This window comes from Kogia breviceps, chromosome X (assembly GCF_026419965.1).
Source record: "Kogia breviceps isolate mKogBre1 chromosome X, mKogBre1 haplotype 1, whole genome shotgun sequence".
Taxonomy (NCBI): domain Eukaryota; kingdom Metazoa; phylum Chordata; class Mammalia; order Artiodactyla; family Physeteridae; genus Kogia; species Kogia breviceps.
The window spans coordinates 67,259,541-67,280,512 of record NC_081330.1 but is presented as its reverse complement, the minus strand read 5'-3'; the positions used below and the strand labels follow the sequence as shown (position 1 = coordinate 67,280,512).

General features: G+C 36.3%; 1 protein-coding gene across 18 annotated transcripts in view; it reads right to left on the bottom strand.

The window, feature by feature from the left end:
- Positions 1–20,972, bottom strand: part of ATRX (ATRX chromatin remodeler) — a 253,199-nt gene that overhangs the window by 194,544 nt on the left and 37,683 nt on the right. For 14 of the 18 annotated variants that reach the window (XR_010838695.1, XM_059050734.2, XM_059050736.2 and 11 more), the window contains exon 2: positions 131–243. The exons of the other annotated variants lie outside the window; for them this stretch is intronic. Coding sequence is in view for 8 of the 14 variants with exons in the window: in XM_059050734.2 (XP_058906717.1) it covers positions 131–243 (113 nt within the window). In the remaining 6 variants the exon portion in view is untranslated. The remainder of the gene's footprint in view (positions 1–130; positions 244–20,972) is intronic. 18 annotated transcript variants of the gene reach the window in all.

The following is a 20,972-nucleotide window of genomic DNA, read 5'->3' as shown; positions in this document are numbered from 1 at the left end:
AAAATCTCAAGTACCAGATATTATCTAACTACTAGATACATGGGGGCTATTAAAGACTTTAATAACTGCACCTGCTCAAAAATAAAAGGAAAATAGACTAGAAGATTTTACACATCCTTTATTAATTTACCTGTGCTTTGGTTCATCATAAGTCTTGGAGGAGAACTTGTTTCTTCAGATTCTTCTGATGAGTGTGCCAGAAAGTCATGAAGCTTCTGCACCAATGTATTCAACTTGCTTTCACTGTCAAAATAAAAATTTTAAGAATATCCTAACTTACCAGGTCATATATTAAATATAAAGTTTAACAAACTGAAAATAATCTACACTGTAAGTGGTCTGAAAGAATGCATACTCAAAGTAAGAATTAAAGAAAATGAATTTTCTTTATTTCACTGAGGATATGAAAACATGAGTAACAAAATCTACCTGTACACTTATCTACAATCAAAGTATAATTCAAAGACTGTGATAAACCATAATGGAAAAGAATATGAAAAAGAATGTATATATATGCATATATGTATACATGAATCACTTTGCTGTACACCTGAAACTAACACATTGTTAATAAACTATACTCCAATATAAAATTAAAGTTTTTTTAAAAAGTATAATTCAAGGACTGTGATAAACCATAATAGAAAAGAATATGAAAAAGAATGCATCTATATGCATATATGTATAACTGAATCACTTTGCTATACAATAGAAATTAACACAAAACTGTAAAATAACTATACTTGAATAAAATAAATTTAAAAACAAAAAAAGTACTATTCAAGGAAAATGCTGGTAGTATGAGATTTTGCTTTACATCATTTAAAATAATAATCCAGTAATTTATCAACTATATTTCCTGAGCACTTAGTCTCTGGAAGCCTTCAGTAGTTCTTTTGTTTATTATTCTATTTTCTGCTTAGAACAGAATAAATGTATAAATGACAAACACTAAGATGAATAAAACATAGAACAGGACCTAGAAGAGCTCACAGAGTCCCATGGAAATATTTATGTAACTAAATTATTACAGCATATCCTATTAAGTTACATAATAAGTGTATCTGTAATCCAACAAACAGGGTTATAAAAAGTTAAAAGTTTAAAATGCAGAAAATAAATATATACCCCATTTCTAATAAAAAATTTCCTAAACTTAAAAGCAAGAAAGAAAATAGATAAAACTGATTTCATTGGAATTCAAAACTTCTGTGTATGAAAAGATACCATCAAGAAAATGAAGAGACAACCCACATAGCTGATGACAATTATTTTCAAATCATATATCTGAAAAGGCATTAATAATCCTTTTATAAAATATATACCCTTTTAATAATGTAAAGAATTCTTACAATTACACAGTAAAAAGGCAAACCCAATTTGAAATGGGTTATAAAAGAACTTAGATATACAACAACTCAACAACAAAAAAACAAACAACCCAACTGAAAAATGGGCAGAAGACCTAAACAGACATTTCTCCAAAGAAGACATACAGATGCCCAGCAGGCACATGAAAAGATGCTCGGGCTTCCCTGGTGGCGCAGTGGTTGGGAGTCCGCCTGCCAATGCAGGGGACACGGGTTCATGCCCCGGTCCAGGAAGATCCCACATGCCACAGAGCAGCTAGGCCCGTGAGCCATGGCTGCTGAGCCTGCGCGTCCGGAGCCTGTGCTCCGAAATGGGAGAGGCCACAACAGTTAGAGGCCCGCATACCGCAAAAAAAAAAAAAAAAGATGCTCAACATCGCTAATTACTAGAGAAATGTAAATCAAAACTATAATGCAGTACCACCTCATACCAGTCAGAATGGCCACCATTAAAAAGTCTACAAATAACAAATGATGGAGAGGGTGTGGAGAAAAGGGAACCCTCCTACACTGTTGGTAGGAATATAAGTTGGTGTAGCCACTGTGGAAAACAGTATGGAGGTTCCTCAGAAAACTAAAATAGAATTACCATATGATCCAGCAATCCTATTCTTGGGCATGTATCCAGACAAAACTATAATTCAAAAAGATACATGCACCCCTATGTTCATAGCAGCACTATTCAGAATAGCCAAAACATGGAAACAACCTAAAGGTCCACTGACAGATGAATGGATAAAGAAGATGTGGTACATATATACAATGAAATACTACTTTGCCATAAAAAAACAGAATCATGCCATTTGCAGCAACATGCATGCAACTAGAGATCACCGTACTAAGTAACTCAGGAAGAGAAAGACAAATACCACATGATACCACTTATATGTGGAATCTAAAATATGACATAAATGAACCTATGTATGAAACAAAAACAGAATCACAGACATAGAGAGCAGACTGGTGGTTGTCAAGGGGGGGGGAGTTGGGGGAGGGATAGAGTGGGAGGTTGGGGGTAGCAGATATAAGTTTTAATATATAGAATGGATAAATAACAAGGCCCTACTGTATAGCACAGAGAATTATATTCAATATGCTATGATAGACCATAATGGAAAAGAATATTTTTTAAAAAGAATGTATATATATGTATAACTGAATCACTTTGCTGTGCAGCAGAAATCAGCACAACATTGTAAGTCAACTATACCTCGATTAAAAAAAGAAGTTAGATATACAATCCTAATAATGTACACAAATAGGAAGCACATGAAAAAATGCTCAAGATTATTAATCATTAGAGCAAAATATAAATCAAAACCACAATGAGATACTATTTTACACTCTTTAGAATAGATATGATAATATTTTTTTTTAAATAAGGGTTGGCAAGGATATAAAGAAATTGGAACTCACATACATTGCTGGTGGGAGTGTAAAATGGAACAGTTAGTATGAAAAACATTTTAGTAGTAATTCAAAAAGTTAAACACAGAGTTACCAAATAACCCAGCAATTCCACTCCTAAATATATACCCAAGAGAATGAAAACATATGCCCACACTCAAAAAACTATACACAAAAGTTCATAGCAGCAATATTCATAACAGCCAAAAAGTGAAAAGTACCCAAATATCCATCAACTGATGAAAAGACAATGGGATATTATACCCCAATTAAAAGGAATAAAATATTTATCTATACTAAGCATGGATGAACACTGGAAACTTTGTGCTAAAAAATGCAGACACAAATTCCTACATATTGGATGATTCCATTTATATATGTAAAATGTCCAAGTAGGCAAATCCACAGAGTCAGAAAGTAGATTAGTGGGTGCCAGGGGATAAAGGAAGGGGGAAATTGGGTGGTATGGGTTATCTTTTGGGGGCAATGAAAATATTCTAGAATTAGAAAGTGGTGACAATTGTACAATATTATGAATTTAGTAAAAACTTTAAAAACTAAATTATATACTAAAATGGTTTAAATGGTTAATTTTATTTTATGTGAATTTCACCTCAATAGAAAATACAAAATAGAGAAAGGAATTCAAGAATGTATGTAAGTAATAAAACTTTACATAAGAAATAAAACTTGTGCAGGCAACCTCCAAAAAATAACCAAAATTTAATAAGCAAGTTCATCTGAAAATAAAGAGATAAAGATTCTTATTATATTAAATAATACTAGGAATTCCCTGGCGGTCAAGTGGTTAGGACTCCATGCTTCCACTGCAGAGGGCACGGGTTTGATCCCTGGTGGGGGAACTAAGATCCCGCATGCCATGTGGCATGGCCAGAAAATAATAACAATACTAAATTCCCAGTAGATAAATGAATAAAAGACAAAAAAATTTTTAAGAAGGGAATATAACTGTGTAACAAAAAAAAAATGGGAGAAAAAGCACCCCAACCTCACTAATCATCAAAAGAATGCACATTAAAACACTAGGAAACAGGTAACATCTCAGTCAGGCCTTCATGGGCCAGATACCACCCTGATTCAAGCAGGGTGCTGGGCTCCAAACCCAGTGGCCCCTCTGTACCATTTTTCTACATTTGGTTAGGAAGAACCCAAGATATTTAGTGAATGAAAAAGAAATTAAATTAACAGGCATAGATATTGTGTGGGGGATTTTGGTTGTTTTGGTGGACAGAGTTGTTTTAAATAATCTTGAAACAAACTTGACTCTAGAATAAAGATACCAAGAGGGTATGGTTTCTACTTTTTGCCATAACCTTCCTTTGGAAATGAGTCAGATGTACAAAAAAATTATCAAGTCACTCAGTATCCTTAATCTTCAATTAGAGAATGGAACCAGAGGAGAATATGCTACATGTCAACAAATGGCGCACAATATTCCTGGTAACCAAAATTTTAAAATAAGAATGATGTCATTCTATATCTTGTTCCATCAACAGATTACCAAACAGCAAAGGCGTTGTACTTTAGAAATGAAAGAGTACAGCAAACCAGCATAATGATGATTATAGCACTCATTCCTAGAATTCACAGCAATCCAACCACAAAGCCAGCTATCACATGAATTCATACTGTAGCTGAACAAGGTCAAGACTATGGATAAATCAATGCAGCCCATTAATAGTACTCCAATATACAAAAATTAAAACAAGAGGATACGATCAGAACTTTTTTGTTCTCTGAAGGACAGCATTCTTAGGAATGAACATATTTGTGTAATATAATATATTATGAGACCAGCTATAAGTCCAATGGTAAAAAAAAAATGATACTTAAAGCATTTGCCCACTCATTTGAAAAATCTTCTCTAAGGGCAGATGTGATATTTGGAAATAGCCAAATGTCATTTAGAGTCAAGTATGGTGAATAATGAAAGATTATCAGGTGCATTAAAATTAGTTTTTGCCAAAATCCAAAGTATTCCTGAAGACTTAATTTCTTGCATGTCTTCTAAATTGGTTACAAAGGGAGAGTTCTTGAAGTATCCTCAGGAATGACTTCATCATTGGTTTCAGTATGGCCTCCAAGGGTGACTATTTAGAAGGGAAATATTCTTTCATTTATAAAAATTCTGATGTCAGCTTTTAAAATCTGCCTCATTTCTGGAGTCATACATTGGAGATGGTCCTTGGAATTAAGTCGTATTTGTGGAAATGATATTTTAAACACACCAAATAAACTGTTTAAAAGCCAACACTTATCAACCCTTTTGTAAATTGAAGGATCTTTTCCTAAGGCAAAATTGCACACATTAACTTATCAGTTGTATAATTGTGAACTATTCTAAGTTATTTTTATTAAATCCAGACATGGCTGTCACTCTCTTCCTCCTCCACCAAAATGTGACGCTTACTCCACCAGTACTATACATTACTTAATTCTAGGTTCTAGGTATAAGTCCTTAAAATGATCCTTAAGAGTAGTTAAAAATCGTGATTGAAGAAGAATCTGATCAGCCAGCCTTCATACTCACAAACACACAATTACAACAAGGGCTTGATGTAAATGACCAATGACATCTAATCTACCTATCTTCAAGAGGACCAAAAAAATTCTAAATTCCTAATGTAAGCGAACCATATCATAAATGACTGGATTTCAGAGAAGTTTTAAGTACTAAAGTCAGTGTTTTTAACTATGGGCCATTTTCTTCACCCTGAATGTTTTATAACATTTCTTCCATGAGAAATATGGAGTTCTAAAAATTACTAGTGTTTCACCTCTTTTGCATTATTTGGAGAAGTATATGTGTAAAGGAGCTAGACTTTCTTAAATTAAACTTTTCATTTTGAGATAATCGTAGATTCACATGCAGTTGTAAGAAAGATCCTCTGTATGCATTACCCAGTCTTCCACAATGGTAACATGCTAAACTATTTTTCGGGAACTCCCTGGTTGGCCAGTGGTTAGGACACAGCACTTTCACTACTGTGGGCCTAAATTTAATCCCTGTTTAGGGAACTAATATCCCACGAGCCTCACGGCATGGCCAAACAAAAACAGACAAAAACTTTTTCATTTTCCCCCATTCATCTACCTGCTCACATGGATGGGTGGTTATCTTCTAGCAATGGACCATATAGAGTCTCTAAAATTTGAACATATGTTCATGAGTATACTGACCAAAAATGGTCTTCTTTATAAACAAATCATCAGTAATTAACTTTATATTTTTGTTCACTTAACAACTTTTAAAAATAGCATATTATAATCCAAACTGGAAAGGAAGAGTAAACTTATCTTTGTCCACAGATGACATCTTACATGTACAAAACCTTAAAGATACCACAAAAAATTCTTAACAGTTAATACACAAATTCAGTAAAGTTGGTGGATACAAAATTCACACGCAAAAGTCAGCTGCATTTTTCCACACTAACAATGAACAATCCAAAAAGGAAATTAAAAAATCAATGCCATTTACAATAACATCAAGAAGAATTAAGTGTTTAAGAAGAAATTTAACCAAGGAGTTGAAAGACTTATGGAAAGCTGCAAAACAGCAATATTTTCACTGCTGAAAGAAATTAAAGACACAAATAAATATTGTTAAGATGACAATACTACCCAAAGTGATCTAGAGATTCAATTCAACTCCTATCAAAATCCCAACATTTTTTTTGCATAGTAAATTCCATCCTAAAATTCATGATGAATCTCAAGGAAACTTGAACAGCCAAAAGAGTTGTGAAATACAACAAAATTAAAGAACTCACAAGTCCTGACTTCAAAACTAACCGCAAAAGCAACAAGGACTTACTGTATAACACAGAGAACTACATTCAATATCATGTAATGACCTATAATGGAAAATAATCTGAATATATATATATATATATATATATATATATATATATATATATATATAAACTGAACTACCTTCTTCCTGTAAACCTGAAACTAATACAATATGGTAAATCAACTATACTTAAATTTTTAAAAAAACTAATTGCAGGGCTAAAATAATCAAAACAGTATGGTATTGGCAAAAGGATAGTCATATAGAACAATGGAATAGAGAACCCAGAAATAAAGCCTTGCATATATGTGGTCAACTGATTTTCAAGAAGGGTATCAACAACATTCAATGGGAAAAGGACAGTCTTTTCAACATGGGGTGCTGAAAAAATGAATAACCAAATGCAAAAGAATAAAGTGGATGCCTACTTCACACCACATACAAAAATTAACTCAAGATGCATCAAAGACCTAAAAATAGTAGCTAAAACTATGAAACTCTTTAAAGAAAATAGAGGGGGAATCTTCATGACATTGGATTTGGTCATGCTTTCTTGAATATGATACCAAAAGTACAAACAAAAAAATAAACTGGATTTCATCAAAATGAAAAACTTGTATAGGTCACTATCCAGAGAAAAACAGACAATCCACAAAAAGGGAGAAAGTATTTCTGAATCATATATCTGAAATGGTATTGATAACCAGAAAACATAAAGAAATCCTATAACTCAACTACAAAAAAAACCAAAAAACCAAATACAAAAATGGGCAAAGGCACAGCAATCAGATAAGAAAAATAAATAAAAGGTATCCGAATTGGAAGAGAAGAGGTAAAATTGTGACTATATGCAGATGACATGATACTCTATACAAATATTCCTAAAGAGGCCACAAAAAAAAAAACTATTAGGGGCTTCCCTGGTGACGCAGTGGTTGAGAATCTGCTTGCTAATGCAGGCGACACGGGTTCGAGCCCTGGTCTGGGAAGATTCCCACATGCCACGGAGCAACTAGGCCCGTGAGCCACAACAACAGAGCCTATGAGTCTGGCGCCTGTGCTCCGCAGCAACAAGAGAGGCCGTGATAGTGAGAGGCACGTGCACCATGATGAAGAGTGGCCCCCGCTTGCCACAACTAGAGAAAGCTCTCGCACAGAAATGAAGACACAACACAGCAGAAATAAATTGATTAATTAATAGACTCCTACCCCCAACATCTTCTTTAAAAAAAAAAAGAAAAAGAAAGGTAACATAATTAAATACTAAATCCTCAAAAATAAAGAAAAATAAAGAAAAATTTAAAAAACTATTACAACTAATAAATGAATTGAGCAAGGTAGAAAGAGACAAGAATAATACACAGATAGCTATTGCATTTCTGGGGACTTCCCTGGTGGTCCAGTGGCTAAGACTCTGCGCTCCCAATGCAGGGGGCCCTGGTTCGATCCCTGGTCAGGGAACTAGATCCCACGTGCCGCAACTAAATATCCTGTGTGCCACAACGAAGATCCCACACACGGCAATGAAGATCCCACGTGCTGCAACTAAGATCCGATGCAGCCAAATAAGCAAATAAATATTTTTTATAAAAATAAGAAAGAAGGGCTTCCCTGGTGGCGCAGTGGTTGAGAATCTGCCTGCCGATGCAGGGGACACAGGTTTGTGCCCCGGTCTGGGAAGATCCCACATGCCGTGGAGCAGCTGGGCCTGTGAGCCATGGCCGCTAAGCCTGTGCGTCCAGAGCCTGTGCTCTGCAATGGGAGAGGCCACAACAGTGAGAGGCCCACATACCACAAAAAAAAAAGAAAAGAAATCTGCTGCACTTCTTTACACTAACAATGAAATATCAGAAACAGAAAGTTAAAAAAATCTGATTTAAAATAGCATCCAAGGAGTTCCCAAGCGGTCCAGTGGTTAGGACTCAGTGTTTTCACTGCCATGGCCTGGGTTCAATCCCTGTTCTGAAACTAAGATCCTGCAAACCGGATGGTGCAGCCAAAGAAATAAAACTTAAAATTAAGATAATTTTTTAAAATAAATAATATGATATAATAGCATACAAAAAAATAAAATACCTAGGAAGAAAACCTAGGAGGTGAAAGACCTGTACCCTGAGAACTATAAAACACAGAAAAAGGAAACAGAACTAGGAAAAAGGAAACTGAAGTTGACTCAAAGAAATGGAAAGATATTCCATGCTCCTGGTTTGGAAGAATAAATATTGGTTAAATGGCCATACTATCCAAAGCAAGCTACAGATTTAATACGATCCTTATAAAATTACCCATGACATTCTTCACAGGACTAGACCACATAATCCTAAAAGTAACAGGGAACCACAAAAGACCTGGAATTGCCAAAGCAGTCCTAAGGGAAAAGAACAAAGCTGGAGGCATAACTCTCCCAAATTTCAAACAATACTATAAAATTACAGTAATAAAAACAGTGTGGTATTGGCACAAAAACAGACATATAGATCAATGTAACACAATAGAGAGCCCAGAAATAAACCCACACACCTAGGGTCAATCAACCTTCAACAAAGGAGGCAAGAATATATAATGGAGAAAAGACAGTCTCTTCAACAAGTGGTGTTGGGAAAGCTGGACAACCTCTTGTAAATCAATGAAGTTAGAACATTCCCTCGTACCATATAAAAAAAAAAAAAAAAAACGTAAAATAAAGACCTGAACATGAGACACGACACCATAAAACTCCTAGAAGAGAGCATAGGTAAAAAATTCTCTAACATAAATCATACCAATGTTTTCTTAGGTCAGTCTGCCAAGGCAACAGAAATAAAAACAAAAATAATAAAATGGGCCCTAATCAAACTTACAACCTTTTACACAACAAAGGAAACTATGAACAAAGTAAAAAGAAAACCTACAGGCTCAGAAAAAATATGTGGATGTGATGCGACCAACAAGGGATTAATGTCAAAAACATACAAACAGGGCTTCCCTGGTGGCTCAATGGTTGAGAATCCGCCTGCCGATGCAGGGGGCACGGGTTCGTGCCCCAGTCCGGGAAGGTCCCCCGTGCCGCGGAGCGGCTGGGCCCGTGAGCAATGGCCGCTGAGCCTGCGCTCCGCAACGGGAGAGGCCACAGCAGTGAGAGGCCCGTGTACCGCAAAAAAAAAAAAAAAAAAAAAAAAAAAAAAAAAACATACAAACAGCTCATACAACTCAATACAAAAAAAACCAAACAACCCAATCAAAAAAATGAGCAGAAGACCTAAAAAGACATTTCTCCAAAAAAGAAATGGACAACAGGCACATGAAAAGATGCTCAACATTGCTAATTATTAGAGAAAAGCAAATCAAAACTACAATGAGGTATCACCTCACACCAGTCAGAATGGCCATCAGCAAAAGTCTACAAATAGTAAATGCTGGAGAGGATGTGGAGAAAAAGGAACCTTCCCATACTGATGGTGGGAATGTAAACTGGTGCAGCCACTATAAAAAACACTATAGAGGTTCCTTCAAAAACTAAAACTACAGTTACCATACAATCCAGCAATCCCACTCCTGGGCATATATCTAGAAAAGACAAAAACTCTAATTCAAAAACATACATGCAGCACAATGTTCATAACAGGACGATTTACAATAGCCAAGACATGGAAGCAACCTAATTGTCCATCAACAGATGAATGGATAAAGAACATGTGGTATATATACACAATGGTATATTACTCAGCCATAAAAAAGGAATGAAATAATGCCATTTGCACCAACATGGATGGAGCTAGAGATTATCATACGGAGACAGAAAAAGGCTAATATTATATAATACTACGTTTGTGTGAAATCTAAAAAATAATACAAATGAATCTAAATATAAAATAGAAACAAACTCACAGACATAGAAAACAAATTTATGGTTACCAAAGGGTAAGGGGGAGGGATAAATTAGGAGTATGGGATTATGAGATACACACCACTATATATAAAACTAACAACAGGATTTACTGTATAGCACAGGGAACAATACTGAGTATCTTGTAATAACCTATAATGGAAAAGAATCTGAAATACATACATACATACACATGTATACATATGGGGTTGGCCAAAGAGTTCGTTCGGTTTTTTGCGTAAGATGGCTCTAGTAGCGCTTAGTCATCTTTAACTTCATTCGAAACAATTTTGTTAGATTGTATTGTGACAGCTGTCATATCAGCATGCATTTTAAAAAAGACTTACTAAAATTGGTGAATTTTTGTGTGGCCATTTTAATATCAAACATGGATAAAACAAGCAACATTTTTGGCATAATATGCTTTATTATTTCAAGAAAGGTAAAAATGCAACTGAAATGCACAAAAAGATATGTTCCATGTATGGAGAAGGTGCTGTGACTGATCAACTGTGTCAAAAGTGATTTACGAAGATTCTTGCTAGAGATTTCTTGCTGGATGATGCTCCACGATCGGGTAGGCCAGTTGAAGTTGATAGCAATCAAAACATTAATTGAGAACAATCAACATTATACCACATGGGAGATAGCCAATATACTTAAAATGTCCAAATCAAGCACTGAAAATCATTTGCACCAGCTTGGTTATGTTAATTGCTTTGATGTTTGGGTTCCACATAACTTAAGTGAAAAAAACCTTCTTGACGATGTTTCCACATGCGATTCTCTACTTAAACGTAATGAAAATGTTCCATTTTTAAAACAAATTGTGACAGGTGATGAAAAGTAGATACTGTACAACCATGTGGAACAGAAGAGATTGTGGGGCAAGAGAAATGAACCACCACTAGCCACACCAAAGGTCAGTCTGCATGCAAAGAAGGTGATGTTGTGTATATGGTGGGATTGGAAGGGACTCCTCTATTATGAGCTCCTTCCGGAAAACCAAACGATTAATTCCAACAAGTTCTGCTCCCAATTAGACCAACTGAAAGCAGAACTCGACGAAAAGCATCCAGAATTAGTCAACAGAAAACGCATAATCTTCCATCAGGATAACGCAAGCCAGCATGTTTCTTTGATCACCAGGCAAAAACTGTTATAGCTTGGTTAGGAAGTTCTGATTCATCTGCTGCATTCACCAGATATTGCATCTTCAGATTTCCATTTATTTCGGTCTTTACAAAATTCTCTTAATGGAAATAATTTCAGTTCCCTGCAAGACTGTAAAAGGTACATGGAACAGTTCTTTGCTCAAAAAGATTAAAAAGTTTTGGGAAGACAGAATTATGAAGTTGCCTGAAAAATGGCAGATGGTAGTGAAACAAAATGGTGACTACGTTGTTCAATACAGTTCTTGGTGAAAATGAAAAATGTATCTTTTATTTTTACTTAAAATCTGAAGGAACATTTTGGCCAACCCATTATATACACATATATATGTGTATGTATATATATATGTATGTATATGTATAACTGAATCACTTTTCTGTACACCTGAAAGTAGCACAATATTTTAAATCAACATACTTCAATAAAAAATAAAATAAAATATGCAGTTCAACAAAAAAAAAATTTAATGGGCAAAGGACTTGAATAGACATTTCTCCAAAGAAGACATACAAATATCCAATAAACACACAAAAGGATGTTCTACATCACTACTCATTAGGGAAATACAAATTAGAACCATAATGAGATAAAACTTCACACTCGTTAAGAGGCTATTAACCCCCATCCACGTAAAAAAAAGAGTAAAGAAAATAACAAGTGTTGGTGAGGATGTGGAGAAACTGGAACCCTGAGTGTGATGTTGTTAGGAATATCAAATGGTGCACCCACTGTGGAAAAACAGTGTAGCAGTACCTCAAAAAGATACACATAGAAATGCCATATGATCTAATAATTCTACTTCTAAGTATATACCAAAAGAAATGAAAGTTGGGACCCAAACAGATACTTATACATCAATGTTCATAACAGCATTATTCACAAGAGCCAAAAAGGGAAAATAACCAAGATGTCCATCAACAACAGATGAATGGATAAGTAAAATTTAATATACTGGGTGGGCCAAAACGTGCCTTCAGTTTTTTAAGGAAAAATAAAAGACACATTTTTCATTTTCACCAAGAACTTTCTTGAACAAATGTAGTCACCATTTTGTTCCACTACCTTCTGACATTTGTCAGGCAACCTTATAATTCCATCTTCCCAAAACTTTTTATCTTTTTGAGCAAAGAACTGTTCCACATGCCTTTTACAGTCTTCCAGAGAATTGAAATTTTTTCCATTAAGAGAATTTTGTAAAGATCGAAATAAACAGAAATCCGAAGGTGCAATGTCTGGTGAATGCAGCAGATGAATCAGAACTTCCCAGCCAAGCTGTAACAGTTTTTGTCTGGTAATCAAAGAAACATGCTGGCTTGCGTAATATTGATGGAAGATTATGCATTATCTGTTGACTAATTCTGGACGCTTTTCATCAAGTGCCGCTTTCAGTTGGTCTAACTGGAAGCAGAACCTAATTGTTTGGTTTTCCGGAAGGTGCTCATAATAGAGGATTCCCTTCCAATCCCACCATATACACAACATCACCGTCTTTGGATGAAGACTGACCTTTGGTTTGGTTGGTAGTGGTTCATTTCGCTTGCCCTGCGATCTCTTCTGTTCTACATTACTATACGTTATCTACTTTTCATCGCCTGTCACAATTTGTTTTAAAAATGGAACATTTTTGGGCTTCCCTGGTGGTGCAGTGGTTGAGAGTCTGCCTGCCAATGCAGGGGACACAGGTTCGTGCCCCGGTCCGGGAAGATCCCACATGCCGTGGAGCAGCTAGGCCCGTGAGCCATGGCCGCTGAGCCTGCGCATCTGGAGCCTGTGTTCCACAACGGGAGAAGCCACAACAGTGAGAGGCCCATGTACCACAAAATAAATAAATAAATACATAAATAAAATAAATAGAAATGGAACATTTTCATTACGTTTAAGTAGAGAATCGCACATGAAAACACAATCAAGGTGTTTTTTTTTTTGCTTAAGTTATGTGGAATCCAAACATCAAAGCAATTCACATAACCAAGCTGGTGCAAATGATTTTCAACACTTGATTTGGACATTTTGAGAATGTCGGCTATCTCCCACGTGGTGAAACGTTGATTGTTCTCAATTAATGTCTCAATTTGATCGCTGTCAACTTCAACTGGCCTACCTGACCAGGGAGCATCATCCAGCAAGAAATCTCTAGCACGAAACTTCATAAACCACTTTTGACATATTCGATCAGTCACAGCACCTTCTCCATAAACTGAACATATCTTTTTGTGCATTTCAGTTGCATTTTCACCTTTCTTGAAATAATAAAGCATATTATACCAAAAATGTTGCTTTTTTATCTATGTTTGATATTAAAATAGCTACCAAAAATTCACCAATTTTGATGTCTTTTTTTGAATGCAGGCTAATATGAGAGCTTTCACAATAAAATCTAAGAAAATTGTTTTGAATGAAGTTAAAGACAACTAAGTGCTACTAGAACCATCTTACAGAAAAAACTGAACAAATCTTTGGGCCAACCCAATACACATGGTATAAAAGGAATAATATTCCCTAAAAAGGGATGAAATTCTGATACATGCTACACCACAGATGAACTTTGAAAACATTATACTAACTAAAATAAGCCAGGCACAACAAAAGGAGAAACACTGTATAATTCCACTTAGATGAGGGTCCTAGAGTAGTCAAATTCACAGGGACAGAAAGCACAATACAGGCCTGGAGGGGGGAGGGAATGCAGAGTTATTGTTTAATGGGTACAGAGTTTCTGTTTTGGAGATGATGAAAAAGATCTGGAAATAGAGAGTGTGGATGGTTACAAAGGACTGCCAATGTAGTTAATGCCACTGAATTGTACCCTTAAAAATGATTAAAACAGTAAATTTTTAAAATATATTTGATATATCAAGCAAATATTAAAAGAAAGCTCGTGCTGTGTGTGGCCAATAAAGCTATGAAGATGTACAAACTTCAGTACTCTTTGTACTAGAGAAAATTGGAAAATATCCTAATTATCCATAAAAAACAGGATAGACAGATTATACATTCACATGAGATGACCATATATGAATTAAATGAATGAACTAGAGCCATATGTATCAATTTAGATACATCAGAAAATAGTCCAAATGGAGCTTAAGCTTTAGCTACAATATTCTAATAACTTAAAGTCTGAAGGAAATGTAATTAATTTTAACTACCATATTATTTTATTTTTTTTTTATTTATTTATTTATTTTTGCAGTACGCGGGCCTCTCCCGTTGCTGAGCACAGGCTCTGGACGCACAGGCTCAACAGCCGTGGCTCACAGGCCCAGCTGCTCCGCGGCATGTGAGATCCTCCCGGACCGGGGCACGAACCCCTATCCCCTGCATCGGCAGGCGGACTCCCAACCACTGCGCCACCAGGGAAGCCCCCATATTATTTTAATAATAAAGCAAGTTAGCTTGCAGGAAGTACCTGAGGAGTCCTGAGTGGAGCTAGTTTGCACCTCCTGGCTCAGGAGAATGGGGCTCAGGGGTTAGAAGGGGTAAGGCAAAGCACCCCTCCCAGGACCATGTGCCCTGCTTCCCACACAAGACACTGCTCCCAAGGCCAACCATGGCTACCATTCAGCAGCTAATAGAAAATGGCTTTGATGAATACATGGAGGAAGAGTAAAGACTTTGAGGAATACATGAAGGCAAGAGGAGTGGGATTGGCACTGGGAAAAATGGATGCAATGGCCAAGCCAGACTGTGTCATCACTTCTGACAGCAAATCTCTCACCATAAAAACTGAAAGCACCATGAAACCACAGTTTTCTTGAAAACTGCAGAAGTTTGAAGAAACTACAGCTGTTGGTAGAAAAAGTGAGACTGTCTTCAACTGAGAATGCATTATGAACAATGTAACCTGTACTAGGATTATGAAAAGGTATCATAAAAAATGCAACATCACTTTAGAGAGGAACTAGCTTGTTAAACAAACTCAGTTCGATGAGCAAATCTTCACAATACTTCTTTTTTTCATTACTGTATTCTATTATCTCTATCACTCACAATTTGCATGCAACAATTTCCAAGCATTGACTTAATTAGGATCATCCCAACATAGAAAATACCAAAGATGCCACCAAAAAAAAACTACTAGAGCTCATTAATTTGGTGAAGATGTCAGATACAAAATCAATATACAGTAATCTGTTCCATTTCACAAAATAACAATGAACTATCAGAAAGGGAGATTAAGAAAACAACCCCATTTTCAATATACAGTAATCTGTTCCATTTCACAAAATAACAATGAACTATCAGAAAGGGAGATTAAGAAAACAATCCCATTTTCAATCATGTAACGAAGAATAAAACACCTAGAAATAAATCTCACTAAGGAGGTAAAAAACCTATACTCAGAAAACTGGAAGACACTGATGAAAGAAAATGAACGTGACACAAACATATGGAAAGATATACCATGTTCATGGGCTGGAAGAATTAATATTGTTAAAAGGACCATACTACCCAAGACAATCTAGAGATTCAGTGAAATCCCTACCAAAATACCAATGGCATTTTTCACAGAACTAGAACAAATAATTCTAAAATTTGTATGCAAATACAAAAGACCCGATATAGCCAAAGCAATCTTCAGAAAGAACAGAGCTGGAGGTATCACACTCCCTGACATAAAACTATACTACAAAGCTACAGCAATCGAAACATTATGGTAATGGCACAGAAACGGACACAATGATCAATGGAATAGAATAAAGAGCCCAGAAGTAAATCAATGCACTTATGATCAATTAATCTATCACAAAAGAGACAAGAATATACAATGGAAAAAAGGGAGTCTCTTCAGTGCAGGAAAACTGGACAGCTACATGTAAAAGAACAGAATCAGAACATACTCTCACAACATATACAAAAAAAGGTAAAATGGATTAAAAACTAAATATAAGAGTGGAAAACATAAAACTCCTAGAAGGAAACATAGAAGATTCTTTGACATAAATCATAGTAATTTTTTTTGGATGTCTCTAAGGCAAAGGAAACAAAAGCAAAAATAAACAAATGAGACCTAATTAAACTTAAAAGCTTTTGCACAACAAAGGAAATCATCAACAAAATGAAAAGACAAGTTACAGAAGGGAATAAAATATTTGCAAATGATATGACTGATAAGGGGTTAATATCCAAAATATATAAACAGCTCATATAACTCAATATTAGAAAAAAAATACAAAAAAGATAAAAAATGGGTAGAAAACCTGAACAGACATTTTTCCAAAGATATACAGATATACAGATGACAAACAGGAACATGAAAAGATGCTCAACATGACTAATCATCAGAGAAATGCAAATCAAAACCACAGTGAGGGACTTCCCTCATGGCGCAGTGGTTAAGAATCTGCCTGCCAATGCAAGGGACACGGGTTCGATCCCTGGTCCGGGAAGATCCCACATGCCATGGAGCAGCTAAGCCTGAGAGCCACAACTACTGAGCCTGTGCTCTAGAGCACATGAGCCACAACTACTGAGCCCACGAGCCACAACTACTGAAACCCGTGTGCTTACAGCCTGTGCTCTGCAACAAGAGAAGCCATGACAATCAGAAGCCCGCACACTGCAATGAAGAGTAGCCCCTACTCGCTGCAACTAGAGAAAGCCTACACGCAGCAACGAAGACTCAATTCAGCCAAAAATAAATAAATAAAATATATTTTTTAAGAAAAACCATAATGAGATGTCATCTCACACCTGTAGAATGGCTATCTTGAAAATATCTACAAATAACCCATGTTGGAGAGGATGCAGAAGAAAGGGGACCCTAGTACACTGTTGGTGGGAATGTAAATTGGTGCAGCCACTATAAAAAACAGTATGGAGATCCTGCAGAAAACTAAATGTAGAACTGCCATATCATCCAGCAATTCCAATCCTGGGTATATATCCAAAGAAAACAAAAACATGAATTTGAAAGGATACATGCACCCCAGTGTTTACAGCAGTATTACTTACAATAGCCAAGATATGGAAGCAACCTAATTTCCATAAACAGATAAATGGGTAAGGAAGATGTGGTATATATACACAATGGAATACTACTCAGCCATTAAAAAGTGAAGATTTTGCCATGTGCAAAAACATGGATGGACCTGGAGAGTATTATGCTTAGTGACATAACTCAGAGAAAGACAAACACTGCATGTTGTCACTTATATGTAGAATCCAAAAAATAAAATGAATGAATGCAACAAAACAGAAACAGTTTAACAGACATAGAGAACAAATTAGTAGTTATCAGACAGAAAGGGGAAGAGCAAAATAGGAGTAGGGGATTAAGAAGTAGAAACTACTATACATAAAATAATTAAACTACAAGGATATATTGTACAGCACAAGAAATACAGCCAATATTTTATAATAACTTTAAATGAAGTATAATCGATAAAAATATTGGATCACTATGTTGTACACCTGACACTAATATTGTAAATCAACTATACTTCAATTAAAAAATTAGGATCAGAGATCATATCAAGATGGCAGAGGAGTAGGATGTGGAGCTCACCTCCCACAAATACATCAAAAAAACATCTACATGTGGAACAATTCTCACAGAACATCTACCAAACATTGGCAGAATGCCTCAGACTTCCAAAAAGGCAAGAAAATGTCCACGTAACTCGGTAGGGCAAAAGAAGAAAGCAGAAAAGAAGAGAGAAAGGAATCAGGACAGGACCTGTGCCCCTGGGAGAGAACTTTGAAAGAGGAAAGGTCTCTGAAGACTAGGAAGTTCCCTCACTGGAGGGGAGATCAGCCAGGACAAAGGGCGAGATTCAGAGCCTCGAAGAAGAGCACAGCAACTGGTTTCCAGAGGGCAAAACAAAGAGAGACCTGCACAGATAGACAGTGCTGCCCCAGCACTCCCCAGCCTGAGATGCTCATCCACTGGGGAAGGCAAGGGCTGGGCGCTGAGCCTCAGGATTTGGAGGTTAGACCTGGAGGAGAGGACTGGGGTTGGCTGCATGGAGACAGCCTGAAGGGGCTAGGGTGTGGTGTGGAAGGTCTGGGCCCACCAGAGAGGCAAGGCGACATTGTTGGGGGGTGTGCTGCCATAGAAGTGTCCTTCTCCACACACACTCTCAGGCACTGCCTACACGAGCTCTGAGGGCGGGCATGAGCTGCTGCTGCCATCTCAAACTCCATAGGCAGGCACAGACCACTGCCACTGCCGAGGGTCCCGTGACGGGGAGCCAACCACTGCCCCCACCTTACTTGGAGCGTGCATGAGCCACGCACATGCACACCCCCTATCAAGGGAATAATGGCCAGCAAACACCGAGGAAAGAGACTGCAAGGATCCAAACCAAAAACAGCCCTCATGCCAAAAAATATTAAACCCATACGAGCTATGCAGGAATGCTCCTGCATATAAATAGGGCTCCAAGACTACAGGATATAACTGTTTCTCCTAAACTCACAGAATAAGATAAACATACGCAACGTGAAGAAGCAGAGGAACCACTCCCAGTTAAAAGACCAAGAGAATTCCCCTGAAGAAACAAACAATGAAACAGACCTTTTCAGTCTAACAGACACTGACTTCAAAAAGGAGGTAATGAAAATACTGAAGGAATTAAGAAAGGTTATTGAGAGAAATGCAGATTATTGTAAAAAGGAACTAGGAACTATAAGGAGGAGACAAGAAAAATTAGAAAATTCATTTGCCGAGACGAAAGCCGACCTAAAGGCAATGAATAGCAGAATGAATAATGCAGAAAAAAGAATAAGTGATCTGGAAGATAGAATAATGGAATTTACCGAAGCAAAACAGCAGACAGAAAACCAAATGAAAAAAAAAGAAAGCAGTTTAAGAGACCTAGGGGATAATATATAGCGTCCCAATCTACTAATAGGGATTCCAGAAGGAGAAGCAAGAGAAAAAGGAACTGAAAATGTATTTGAATAAATTACAGCTGAAAACTTCCCAAGACTAAAGAAGGAAAAAGATATCCAGATACAGGAAGCACAGAGAGTCCCAAAGAAGATGAACCCAAGCAGACCTACACCGAAACATATTATAATAAAGATAGCAAAAGTTAAAATTCTAAAGGCAGCAAGAGAAAAACAAAGAATTAATTAAAAGGGAAGCCCCATAAGGCTATCAGCTGATTGCTCAACAGAAACACCACAGGCCAGAAGGCAGTGGAAAAAATATATCCAAAGTCTTAAAAGGGAAAAGTCTGCAACCTAGAATACTCTACCCAGCAAGATTATCATTTAGAATAGTAGGAGAAATAAAGAACTTCTCAGACAACAAAAACTAAAAGAATACAGCAATGCTAAGCCTATCCTAGTAGAAATATTGATAGATCTCTAAATATTAAAGAAGCAAGAAGATATAGGAAGGAGGAATTCAAAATTTGAAAGTAAATCACTTTAATTAGCCAGTAAACAGATCAAAAAGAGAAAAAAGAACCTATTTGTGAAAGCGATAATAAACACCAAGAACAGCAAAAGGATAAACATGAAGATGTAAAAAAGGACATCAAAATCATAAAATGTGGGCAAGGAGAGTAAGAAAATGCAACTCCTTTTTTTTTTTAAAGGATGTGTTTGAGCCTATATGCCTAAAGCAAGTAGACATAGGAAGGGTTTAAGATACTTGAAAAACAGAACAAACACAAATCAAAAACACACAATAAATTCACAAAAACCAAAAAGAAGAGCACACAAGCATAAAATAAAAGGAACTCATCAAACCACAAAAAGAAAAAGAAAGGATCAGGGAAGAAACAAAGAATCAACTGGAAAACAAGGTTTGATATGGCAATAAATACAATAATTACCTTAAATGTCAATGTTCCAATCAAAAGACATAGATAGAATGGCAGACTGGATAAAAAAACAAGAGCCTACAATATGCTGCCTACAAGAGACCCACCTTATGGCAAAGGACACATACAGATTGAAAGTGAGGGGATGGAAAAAGATATTTCATGGAAATGGAAATGAAAAGAAAGTGAGAGTTGTAATACTCATATCAGATAAAAGAGTTTAAAGCAAAGGCTGTAAAGAAAGATAAGGATGGACACTATATAACGATAAAAGGATCAATACAAGAGGAGGATTTTACACTCATCAACATATATGCACCTAATATAGGAGCACCCAAATACATAAAACAAATACTAACAGACATCAAGGGAGAAATTGATGGGAATACAATAATGGTAGGAGACTTTAACACCCCACTCACATTGATAGACAGATCTTCTAGACAGAAAATCAATAAGGCAACAGAGATCCTAAATGATACAATAGAACAGTTAGACTTAATTGCCATTTTCAGGACATTACATCCAAAAATAAAAAAGACAGAATACACATTCTTTTCAAG